This window comes from Dryas octopetala, chromosome 1, assembly GCF_963921425.1.
Source record: "Dryas octopetala chromosome 1, drDryOcto1.1, whole genome shotgun sequence".
Classification (NCBI taxonomy): domain Eukaryota; kingdom Viridiplantae; phylum Streptophyta; class Magnoliopsida; order Rosales; family Rosaceae; genus Dryas; species Dryas octopetala.
Genome location: NC_141366.1, coordinates 8,948,233 through 8,961,156, shown reverse-complemented (window position 1 = coordinate 8,961,156; position 12,924 = coordinate 8,948,233). Strand labels below are relative to the sequence as shown.

The following is a 12,924-nucleotide window of genomic DNA, read 5'->3' as shown; positions in this document are numbered from 1 at the left end:
AAAAAAATAAAGGAAAAAAACCTTACGAAAAAAAGAGAGTCTTTGAGCTCAGAAAGTTCAACCATAAGAGTCAGAAAGAGTGTAAGAGGGAGAGAGAGAGAGGGGTAATCACAGTCAGCGTTTGTGGTTATCATTGATCTATGATTATTGGTTTTAAGGTAAGTTTTATCTAATCTTCATCGTTTTTGGTTTTTTAGGATCGGTTTTGTGTTTGTTTCACTCATATTTGTACTAATTCAGCTGGATCTCTCTCACAAGCTTTTTTGTTTTTTGTTTTTGTGGGTTTTGATGTTAAATTTTGAACTAACTTTGAATGAAGTTGTCTGGGTCGGAGCTCATATGTCGAAATTCTGGCCTAGTTGTTGCGAATTCTGGGTTTTTAGTGTCTGTCAACTCAATTAGGGTTTCTTTTGGGTTTGATTTTGTGGGTTTTTGATCTTGAATCTGAGTTGCATGTCGGTGTCTTAAAATTTAGCTCAAGTCTCATTTAGTCTCTCTAGTCTAACAATATTCTAATCTAGTCAATTCCACAAGTTATTTATTTATTGATGAATTTGTCTAATTATTCACATTTATTTTTTATTTCTTAGTATGATTATCGTGAAACTGAGTTGTATACTCATTGAATAGCTATATGCGGTTTGTTTGCTGAGAAAATTGTTACAGCTGGGTACCATGCAACTCATAATTACCATTCTTGATGCAGTCTCAAGTTGATCCAAACAATGTGAATTGCGGAATATCTTTTGGATTCTAGTTGGGTTATTGATTGTCTGTCCGGTCAGAGTTGAAGGAAAATAGGAGATGATATTTTTAAAGTTAAGATTTTTGTTATTTTAAATAAATCTTGAGAAAGGAGAAAGCTCCTCTAAAGTTTAAAGTGACTTTTTACAACTTTTCCATTGTTTAGAGAAGCCTGTTTTGAAGCGTAAAGTGTGTGCTTTCATTATGATTGCATGTATGATGCATGTTATTATCGTGCATTTCTGAAACTTAATAATTATGAGAGGTTGTTTTGCTAAAATATAGCTGTATTATTTCCTTTCTCAAATCATTGATGAAATTTGAGTTATTGAATAATTTGTTTAAGATGCTTTAAGTTCTCTGACTTCTGCCATGTTGGAGAAGGCTGTTTTCTTATACATTTGTCAGGCTTAGTGATTATCGTTCGGGTTAACTGATATAGTGGTACCTCATTTGCTCCACCTAGGTTCCTAGTTAAGGATTGCTGCATTGGAAGAATGCTTTCTACTAGCAAAAGTTGCAGTTGGCTACCCATGGGAACATGTTCATGTGTCATATGTACTGCGTTTTGGCTTGGTTGCTTGTCCAGGTGAAGTTAGACCACATGGATAGAAATCTGGGTAAAGGTACAATGGATCAACGGAAAAACTACGAACAAGTTCGATACAATACTGTTGAAACTAGAAATGAGGGACATGGGTCTGCCAATCAGAGGTTTTTCCAGGATCCATCGAGTAATATTAACAGTAACATGCGGCCTCCAGATTACAATGTTTCTGTTGGATCTAGACCAGTGTTGAATTACTCCATTACTGGTGAGGAATTTGCTCTTGAATTTATGCGGGAAAGGGTGAACCCGAGGCAGCAATTAGCTCCACATGCTTCTGGTGATCCTAATAGTGTTCCTAATTATATGGACTTAAAAGGCATACTGGGAATTAGCCATATAGGTTCCGAAAGTGGGTCTGATTTGCTGAACTCAGTAGAGAAAGGTCGTGCCCAGGAATTCGAAAGAAAGGCTTCTTCTGCACATGAAGATAAGAGTTACTATGATTCAGTGCGATCACCACAAAACTCATCAAGAAATGACATCAATCGAGGTCTTCATGGCTATGGCTCTTCAGGAATGCCTGATAGCTCATTGAGGAAAGTGAAGTTCCTTTGCAGCTTTGCTGGTAAAATTTTGCCCCGTCCTAGTGATGGAAAGCTTAGATATGTTGGAGGTGAAACACGGATTCTTCGGATGAACAAGGATATCTGTTGGCAGGACCTTATGCAGAAAATGTTGACAGTTTATGATCAAACTCATACAATAAAATATCAGCTTCCTGGTGAGGATCTTGATGCATTAGTTTCTGTTTCTTGTGATGAGGATCTGCAAAACATGATGGAGGAATGCAATGTACTACAAGATGGGGGATCACAGAAATCTAGAATGTTCCTGTTTTCTAGTGCTGATTTGGAGGATTCTCACTCTAGTCTAGACAGCATGGAGGGTGATCCCGAGATTCAATATGTAGTTGCTGTAAATGGTATGGACCTAGGTTCAAGAAAGAATTCAACTGCTTTGGCAAGTTCTTCAGGCAACAATTTGGATGAGTTACTCGGTCTAAATGTTGAAAGGGAGAGCAGTCGAGCTGTGCCTGATACAGCTGCTGCTAGCACTGCATCTTCGGCAGCAAATGTGCCTTCCTCAGCTCTTCAATCCTCTCAATCGATGTTTCCAGGTTCTTCAAGTGCTTATGAATCCAATTCACAACCTTACCAGGGACAGAATATGCATAATGGAGAAGGCAGACAACATCCATTGTCAACTCTCCACAATATGAGGAGCTTCCCTGGGAAAGATGGACAGACTTCCGTGCCCTCACCTGTTCCATTGCAATATGGTTTTGGTTTTCACCCTTCTAACTATGCAACACCTGGAGAAAACATAGGTTCTATGCCTATCTATGGACACCCAACTCAACAGGTGGGCTTGATTGAAGAGCAGCTATATGGTGGCATACATGAGCAAGATTCAGAGTTACCCATAAAGGAGATGAAATTGAAAAGAGATGGCTCAGCCCAGAAGTTAAATGAACCTGAGAAAATTCAATCCTTAGACAAGGAAGCTCCACTAAAGGAAGCAAGAATGAAAAGAGAGAGCTCTCTCCATAAGATAAATGAAACTGATAAAGTTCGAAATTTAGAAAATGAGAACACTGCTTCTCTACATCCATATGATGGTTCGGTTCCAAATTATATTTCTAGGGATGAAGTTTCAGTTGCTAATTCTGAAGCAGAGACAGGATCACCTTTGTTGGCTACAAGAAGCAACAAAAATCTCCCGGAACCTCGACAGAATTCAATGACCTCTGAAGATGTAAATGCTGGGAAGAAGAACAATGAAGATGACCAATTTCACACATCCGGTGAACCGTCTAATCCTGGTTATGATGTCTCTGAGGTTGATTCTAAATATGGTGACTCTGAGATTGGTTCTATGGACTTTAGCTACCTTGAACCGCCTGTGGTTCCCCATCGTGTCTATCATTCTGAGCGGATCCCCAGGGAGCAAGCAGAATTGAACCGCTTGTCAAAATCTGGTGATTCTTTTGGTTCTCAGTTTATGGTAACTCAAGCACGTCCTGATCACTCACAACCAATCGCGGATTCTGTTGATAAATTGTATGATGAGAATGTCACTTTGCAGTCTGAAAATATTAATAAAATGAATTCTGATGCTTATGATGAGGGGCTCGAGTCTAAGGTACAAAAACCTGAAATGGGCTGGCTAAAAGATAACTACAAAGACCCAACTATCAATGATAAAGAAGCAACTGGGCTGACTCAACTAACAGCTGGTCAAGAAACTTCTGGCAAGCTTACAGATGATTCTGCTGTGGGTGTTGCTCCTGGGAAGTCTGCTGTTGGTGTTGCCACTCCAGAGCAGGGAGATATCCTTATTGATATTAATGATCGATTTCCCCGTGATTTTCTGTCTGATATATTTTCCAAAGCTAGAATCTCAGGAGACCTTTCTGGCCTTCCTGGGGATGGAACTGGCTTGAGCTTGAACATGGAGAATCCTGATCCTAAGCATTGGTCATATTTCCGAAATTTGGCTGAGAATGAATTTGTAAGGAAAGATGTTTCCCTTATGGATCAGGACCATCTGGGTTTCTCATCTCCGCTGACAGATATTGGAGAAGGAGCTCCAGTAGATTACAGCTATCCACCTTTGAAGTCTGATGTAGTTGTTTTTGGTCACACTGACGCTCATGTCGTCTTTGATGAGGATATTCAGCAAGACTCGTCTGGTATAACTGGACCAAATTCCATAATTATAGATTCAGATTACAATCCTTCTCAACTTAAGGGAACTGAAAGTGAGCAGTTGGATGGGGTAAATCACAGGGTACAAGAATCAGAGTATGAGGTATCTTTATCTGTTGCATTTCTTTTACTAGTAAATCACATTGTTACCATATTTATTGCCTCTGACCAATTTTCAATTGCTCTTCTCACTTATAGGATGGCAAGCTAAATGTTCAGAACACAGGTGTACCTCTTGTTGATTTTTCTCTGGAAGACTTTGATATTAGTACCTTGCAGGTATGGTAGTCATTTTTTTATTCTACCTGCAATATGAAAATGTTAAATAGTGCCCTTTTTTCTATTCTGTTAATATCCTTTTGTTTTTTTGTGTATAAGAATTTTCAATATCCTTATTCAATTAAAGCTAAAACATTGTTTAAGTAGAACTTAGTAGTTCTACTTAAAGAATTTTCAATATCCTTATGTTGCATTTGGGAGCAAAAATTTTGCCTTTCCATCATAGAGTTCTGCCGACCATGTTCCTCTTCAGTGGCTCTACCATCATGGAAACCACCAATCCACTACCATGGCATTGCCATCATTAACTTAGCTCCAAACTTCTTCATTGCCTCTACCATTGCTTGCACCCTTCCAACTCCTAGTTTACAACTATCTGGACCTAAATCATTATGTAAAAAGAATGTATCACATATAACCTGTGTCCTGTGTCTATGCTACATAGATCCTTGTTATCCAGAACTTTTTTTTTTTTTTTTCTTTTTTCTGCTATGCTTTGCAAGGGTGCAAGTAATTTGTTATGCTAGTCTCAAAAATATTTCAACTTGTACACATCGAAAGTGTTTGATGGACCATCTTGCAATGCATGCCATGACATGACATTGGATGACATTTATGCATTTTTCCCTTTTGATTATCATATGTACCCTTTGCTGCAATGGAAATTTATGAAGCTTGTATTAATTCTATTGTTGGCTATATCTATGAATTCATTGCAGATCATAAAAAATGAAGATCTTGAAGAGCTTAAGGAATTGGGTTCTGGCACATTTGGTACTGTTTATCATGGAAAATGGAGGGGAACAGATGTTGCCATTAAGCGTATAAAAAAGAGCTGTTTCACCGGGCGCTCGTCAGAGCAAGAAAGATTGGTGAGTCTGAACAGATTGTTCTCTTGCTCAATAATTCACTTAGCACATAGTGTCAGACTGAGGCATGTGAGGTTGTAAGTATGATTGTTAAGTCTAAGGCAAGAATATCTCCATTATGGGATTTAGAAAAGAAGGCTATAAATGATCCATAATTTAAATTTTAGATGGCTGTGATCCCTCCATTGCCAAGTCTTGGGGTGGTTTCAGATATTTACGATAACCTCTGGGTGCTGGCTGGTGGAGGGTAGCCTTCACCTCCAGCATTGTGCTCATTAATTAGTAGTCATATAACATATCAATAATTGGTGATCCTCTTTATTTGTTTACTTATTTATTTCCAGACTGTTGAGTTCTGGCGTGAAGCTGAAATTCTTTCGAAGCTCCACCATCCCAATGTGGTGGCATTTTATGGTGTGGTGCAAGATGGACCAGGAGGAACACTAGCCACTGTGACGGAGTTCATGGTGAATGGATCTCTGAGGCATGTTTTACTTAGCAAGGAGAGGTAATATCTGTGTCTTTAGTTATGTGAAAAATTCAATCTTTTGAGTGCTCCCTCCAATCTTCTTCATCTATTCGCTTTTTGAATTTTCAGGCATCTTGATCGTCGTAAGCGGCTCATTATTGCTATGGATGCAGCATTTGGAATGGAATATCTGCATTCAAAAAATATAGTGCACTTTGATTTGAAATGTGACAATTTGCTAGTTAACTTGAAAGACCCTTTACGACCCATTTGCAAGGTATTTGTGTAATTATTGCCATCTTTGTAAGATCCTATAGTTGATTAGAAATTTATGACGAATCTTGCTTATTGGATTGCCTTTTACTGTCTTTTATTCTTTACTGAACAGTTATGTTCCAAATCAAACAAATATTTAGCAGGAAATGCTTATTTTTGCAGGTTGGAGATTTTGGCTTGTCAAAAATCAAAAGAAATACCTTAGTTACTGGTGGTGTGAGGGGAACCCTTCCTTGGATGGCTCCAGAGCTTCTTAATGGTAGCAGTAGTAAGGTTTCTGAAAAGGTAGGATGCTACAGTTTATTTCTTGTTCTGATCGGCAGAAGAAGAATATGACCAGCCCACCATTCAGCTGATTGTTTCTTTAATGCACTTAAAGAGAACTGGGCATATGCTAGTTTAAAATCACAGGCCGTATATACTCTAATTCATACAGGGAAAATTATTAACTAACTTTACTGGATAGTGTGCAATAATCATGAGAATTATATAGTATAAAATCCAACAGAAGCGGACTTTCTTAAATCTGTTTCTTGTGGTCTTTTAGGATGATACAGTTCTTGTTTACGTGTGTGTGTTCAAAATAGTATTAGCAATACATATCTGAGGCCAAAAGAAGAAAAAAAGTTATCCAGTGTTTTCTCTTTTATTTGAAAGCATGAAACTTAGAGCTTCTTGTGGTTCGTATAAAAAAAAAAAAAAAAAAAAAAAAAGAGCTTCTTATGGTTTTCAGTCCTCATATCTTTTGGCCAATCTTTTTCCATATGTTGATGCATGTAATTTAGCCACTTTATACCTGTTGGCAGGTTGATGTATTCTCCTTTGGTATTGTCTTATGGGAGATTCTTACTGGTGAGGAGCCTTATGCCAATATGCATTATGGAGCAATCATAGGTGTGTACCAACCTCTCTCTTCATGATGTCTCTTGGGCTTCAGTCCAATGTCGAAGCACATTTAAGATCTTATTAACTTTTGCTTAAAATGCTGAACCTGCATCCAAGAACATAACTCTCTCAAGAATTTGATGCTTGGGTCCTTCCCTGGTTGGTTTTTTATTTGAATATTTACTTCTTTTTTTTTTTTTGGTAAGGAACAATACTTTTTCTAATGTTCACTTCTGGGTTACAGTAGATTGGCAGATTCAGTTGAGTTTAGGGCTGTCGGTTGGGCTAACTTGTGCATCTTATTAATCTTTACAGAAAACAGATGTTTGCTTTTGTCATAGAATGCTAACTTCAAATATTTCAAAACCAGGACGTAATGTTAAACTTGAGTCTAGCAAATTCTATATGGTCTAAGATAAAAACTTGAAGTCAATGCTGCATAGCATTGGTTAGATTCATTTAATTTATTATTAAGTAATATATTAATGACATGAGATAAAAAAATTTGAAATAATGTGTGTCCATAACAAATGTGATCTAGCATTTTTTTCTTGTGAAGTTCATTATTCGTGGCTGAAATTGGTTTTGGACTTGTGTGCACTGATGGATATTCCTCACTGTAACCCTTACACTATCTGATTGCTCGGGGAGTTGAAACTTATTGATCCACAAAGAGCACTTGTTAAGACAACTATTCTTAGCTATGACTTCGATTAGTGCTGCTGGTTTTGCATGTGCTCATTGCTCACCTGTTGATTATCGTGTATGCAATCGAGTCTAGAGAAAGAAATGCTGGAAATTGCACTTAATTTTGGTTCCCCTTCTTGCTTGCTTGCAGGAGGCATTGTGAATAACACATTGAGGCCACCTGTGCCAAGCGATTGTGATTCTGAATGGAAGCTGCTAATGGAGCAATGCTGGGCCCCTGATCCTATTGTCCGCCCATCTTTTACGGAAATTGCCAGACGCCTGCGTGTGATGACTGCAGCTTGCAAAACTAAACCACAAGGTCATCAACAACCGAACCAGGTACCCAAGTAGCAGTGATTGATGATTCCCTCATGCAATATTAGCTTTTTCCGAGCTGATTATAAGAATCTTTTTATACTTCATATAGGTTGTGTGTATTATATATGAGTAGGGAGAAGGGCTCCCGTTGTGAACATTACTTTAACAGAATGATTGTGTATTGGTGCATAAAAAGGAAGAATTGGTTTATATCTGTAAATCTTTTGTTTGTGTTCATAGTAAATACAAACTTTGCTTTTGGTACTTGTGTCAATATCGCATTCAATGTGAAATAAGGTTTGGTGTTACGATGATGAAATTCCAGTAGAGTTTTGGTCGTGTGGAAGGAAGTGGGAGACTCGATTAAACATAATGGAAGGACGAAGGACAGCTTTTTGAAAATAAAAAGAAAAGTAGAGAAATATAAGGGCCTGTTTGGTAGTCTATTAAAATTTTTATTTTTTTTTCAGAAACAACAAAAACAAGTTTTAGTCAAGAAAATGTGTTTGGTAGACCATTTTTAAAAACAGTTTAAAAAAAATAAAAAAACATGTATGTTTTTTAAAATGATCAAATATCATTTTTTTTTTACCCTTTATTCTTTCTTAACTGTCATCATTTTTTAAATTTAAAAATTATTTTTAAATTTTATACCAAACAAATTTTTAAAATTTGAAAGCTCACATTTAAAAAAAAAAAATTTAAGTAAGATACCAATCGGGCCTAATTGTTTCAGTTTCTGACACTTTGATGCCAATAAATTATAAATGCACAAATACAATGAAGAAGTTTCTTTGTACGGGTCACGAGGCAAGCATTCTTCTATAGTTGTATGGAAAAAGTGGAGTTGCAACTTGCAATGGTAGTGGACTAGTGGTTGTTGAATCTCAATTATAATGTGTAAACTTTACGTGTGGAATACATAGATGGCTTAGATTACATTACATGGTCGTGAATCGTGATAGCTATCCTCTCGAAAAGGAAGGTGGTGCCGTGGTGGCTTCTCTACAATTAGCCAAACTTGGGCCGGCCCAATTTAAAGTCCAAAATTGCAGGTTTGGGCCAGCTCAGCCCGACCCGTTTTAGTCTTTTACATCTTCAGATACCTGAACTAATTGATATGACACCATTTGTATTCGTTTCTTTATATAGTAGTCTTGAATCCGACTATTTGACGATTTTAGATAGTCACCTCTCAACATAGTGAATTGTGAAGAGAAATATCATTAAATGAATAATTAATTGATAGGAGTCTAACTCTGATTTTCTTCCAAATCACAAAGGAAAAAAAAAAAGGATATTAAGGAAAAACTAAAATAATAACATTTTATTTATTTGAATTGGGCATTGGGCATTGGGCTCAATTTGACAAAAAACTTTAGGACCCATTAATTTTTTACTGAACAATCTAAAAAATGAATTTTTTTTTTCCCATTTGTTTTCTAGTTTATAATCACATTTCATATTTCTAGTTACGAACCTCAACACTTTGTTCTAACTAGTTTATTCCAATTTACATGAATTTATCCATTGTATTTTATAAAAAAAATAAAAGATAAAACTCTGTGGAATAAATTGATGCCACATAGGTCAGAAGCAAATGAAATTTGCTCATATAGATATTATGTTGACAACCATGTCCTTCCATAAGAGATGAAGATGATGGTGCCTTAGTGCTGTTAATTTTACACGTAATGCTCTGATTATATCCACCCACGAAAACTCTTACCAGGCTACCTGCTGTTGTATTCTCAGAGTGCTCACAGTCACAGCCTAAGAGTGGTTCATCAATCAGTGTTTGCCAACTCCAAAACGAACTCGTAAGGTGAGCTATTCTACTTCTGTATACATAACTGATAACTGTCTCATAATTGAGAATTGGGTTTGTTTAGCCGATCCTCTGTTTTTTTTAAGCGCGCACAGTATGTTTGAGAAAAAGCCTCACTGGACCCATCGAGTAGAAATGAGAGATTTCTGTAGAAAAGAAATCTTACCATGTGAGTGTGTGAGAAGCAGTGTCTATTGTCTTCCTGATTTAGTGGGTGCAGGATTTTGGGCATTTTGGGTGTGCAGAAGCAACAACATTTGCTTTAGCTTTGGCCTCTGACCAAGAAAAGAAAATAGTTGCATTTGGGTTGAGATGTTGTGCTGTACTGGATTCTTTTTGGTCGAATACGCATGTTCTTCCTATCTCTAGTTCATATTGACATATTGTCGTTAACCCATTAACAATATTGCTCAACTATTACATTTTGGCTTTGAAATGAGAGCATGGATAATTGGTCCTGCACATAAAAGCTATACCATCTGTTAAAGGGTTAAACATTATCTCTGATTTTCACACTATGTTTGTGGTACTTGGTTTTTTTACCAGGAGACAACTGACTCTGGGGATAATAACATAGATAGATGTTCCAGAAGCCTCCAACAGTATCCCGTGCTTTTTGGGAACCATCTCCGAAAGGTGATCTGGTTCTTTTTCTATCTTTAACTATCTTTAGAAACAAATTTACAGAACTTGTACTGATTTTGCTCAACTCTGTAGGTGCTTGCCTCAGTACCATTGAGTTCAAGCGGCCTCAATTGTCAGCTGCAAGATCATATAATCTTGGGTTGAAGGTTTTATTCTCTCTTTCGCTGTCCTTTCGCTGTCCTTTACTGTCTTGCTTGTTTGTTAATAGTGGAACTGTACTACAAGTATGTGTGTGGCTAATTATTTTGCAAGAACGCCATCCAGTTCCTTAGCAGTTGCTAATTGCTATCGTCTTTCTTAGTTGAGCTTTTGGTACACAAGCTCATGTTAGCGCCAAATAATTCCTGATTATATATTGTGGCACAATTGGATGTGAATATCCATTAACAGACCGGCCAATGTTGTTTTCCATTTCTGGATCATCTAAGAGGTAAATAACTTAGTGAGCACCTTCCAATTGCCATCTGCAGGATGTCGTTGAGTAAATTTATCCATAACCTTTTAAATTCTTTGTGGTCTTGATGTGAGATGGGACTATGCAAATGCCTTGACAGAGGATTTAATTGTCAAAGATGATTTAAGGCGATTGGTATATATAATTCACCATGATGTGGTCATTGCAGCATACTTGGGGTCCTAGTGATTGTCTGTCTCCTGGAACTGTTTAGAAATGTCTGAAAACTGTAAACTTATAATGGAATTTTTGTTGGTTTTCAATGATTTGGTGCATTGGTTTGACGAGTGCTCAACTTTGTGATTTCACCAAGGTTGGTCACCCAAAACTGAGGCAGAATTGTTTGTTTCCATGTAAGACTACAAATGAAATTTATAAATATAAATACAAAGAAAAGGGATGAAAAGGTATCAATATTTTCCCATAGATATGACATTGTGTTTCTCAGTACAAATTAATTTGTTTCTTATATGCGTTCCTTGTGGTGTTACACCCTGAGGCTACCATTATTTGACTTCCTGCTTAATTTGTAAATGCATATATGTTGTTGTGAGTTTGAGTTTCGTCCTGAACCTCACTCTTAAGTTTTATTTAAAATGCAGTTTGAGCATGAAAAACTTCATAAAGGGGGAAGTATATTGGGAACTATCTGTTCTGCCAGTAGGAAGCCTAGAGTAGAACCAACTTTCAGGAAGCGAGAAGCATATCCCCAAAATGTGGATCTTCCGCCTATACTACCTAAGAAAAAGAAGAAACCCTTTCCTATTCCCCTAAAGAAGATCAAACAGGCTTCAAAGGACGACAAAAAACTTGCAGAGAAGGGCATAGAGAAGCCCCTCGAGCCTCCAAAAAATGGAATACTTGACCCTGATCTAATTCCTGTTGCTTATAAAGTACTGGATGCCTGGAAAATTTTAATTAAAGGCCTTGGGCAGCTGTTGCAAGTTATTCCTGTATATGGTTGCAAGTAAGTATATTTTAGTTATATGTTGTATCCATCTTTCACAACTTCTGATGCGGTGTATATAGTTCTGTACTAACTACTAACCTTTTAGCAAGTTAGGTTAGAAATTGGAACATTAAATTGTTTTAGCTCTTCTGCAGTGAATGCTCTGAGGTTCATGTGGCCCAGTCGGGTCATCTCATTCAGGATTGTCTTGGTCCAACCAATGCTAAGCGCCGAAGCTTCCACTCATGGATCAGGGGTTCCATCAATGACATACTTGTACCTGTCGAGGCATATCATCTCTATGACCCTTTTGGTCGACGCATTAAGCATGAAACTAGATTTCAATATGACAGGATTCCAGCTGTTGTGGAGCTGTGCATCCAAGCTGGTGTGGACATAGCTGAGTACCCTTCACGTCGTAGAACGAAACCTATCCGAATGATTGGAAAGAAAGTGATTGATCGTGGTGGATTTGTTGACGAACCTCAGCCATGGTGCGCTGCAAATCCGTCTTCCCTTGTTCATCTCGATACACATGGGGCTAGTGGGCGGTTTCCACATCCACTGCCATCAGATCTTCCTAAGATTGCACAGGAGACGATAAATGCATATGAAATTGTTAAGTTGGGAGTGACAAAGCTGATGAAGAAATACACTGTGAAGGCATGTGGGTATTGCTCAGAGGTTCATGTGGGACCTTGGGGTCACAATGCAAAGCTTTGTGGGGAATTCAAGCACCAATGGAGGGATGGGAAGCATGGTTGGCAGGATGCTACTGTGGATGAAGTTTTCCCTCCAAATTATGTATGGCATGTCAAAGACCCCAAAGGGCCTCCATTAGGGGGTGGTGCACTCAAGAAGTTCTATGGAAAGGCTCCCGCAGTGGTAGAGGTGTGCTGGCAGGCAGGTGCACAGATCCCTGAGAAATACAAGCCCATGATGAGGCTTGATATTGTAGTCCCTGATAGTGAAGAGGCACAGTTAGTTGCCTGAACAAAAAGACTTTGTTTTTGTGCAGGATACTTTGAGGCTTGTATATTGTTTTCGTGGGACCATTTTCTCAATAGCATATGTTTACTCTAAGTTGGTTATGAGAAACATCGTCTATATTTGAACAAGTACATTTAGAGCTACTAAATGGACAATGGAATTTCATTTGCGTTCACGATATGATATCCTTTGGCAATTTGTCAATTTATA

The 12,924-nt window shown here is 37.7% G+C and overlaps 2 protein-coding genes across 2 annotated transcripts; both read left to right on the top strand.

Annotated features, from left to right (window-relative positions):
• LOC147297435 (kinase superfamily with octicosapeptide/Phox/Bem1p domain-containing protein) lies at positions 1-8,122 on the top strand. The gene is made up of 9 exons (XM_086229967.1): positions 1-158; positions 1,211-4,165; positions 4,261-4,341; positions 5,061-5,213; positions 5,555-5,718; positions 5,809-5,956; positions 6,118-6,240; positions 6,762-6,849; positions 7,679-8,122. Exons 2-9 carry the CDS (start codon positions 1,286-1,288, stop codon positions 7,879-7,881), a joined length of 3,840 nt encoding a protein of 1,279 aa, XP_086086093.1. The 5' UTR covers positions 1-158; positions 1,211-1,285; the 3' UTR covers positions 7,882-8,122.
• A 1,335-nt stretch (positions 8,123-9,457) lies between these two features.
• Positions 9,458-12,889, top strand: APO1 (APO RNA-binding protein (DUF794)). Its single transcript, XM_086230158.1, has 5 exons — positions 9,458-9,673; positions 10,223-10,312; positions 10,394-10,467; positions 11,378-11,742; positions 11,880-12,889. Exons 2-5 carry the CDS (start codon positions 10,258-10,260, stop codon positions 12,715-12,717), a joined length of 1,332 nt encoding a protein of 443 aa, XP_086086284.1. The 5' UTR covers positions 9,458-9,673; positions 10,223-10,257; the 3' UTR covers positions 12,718-12,889.
• The last annotated feature ends 35 nt before the right edge of the window (positions 12,890-12,924 follow it).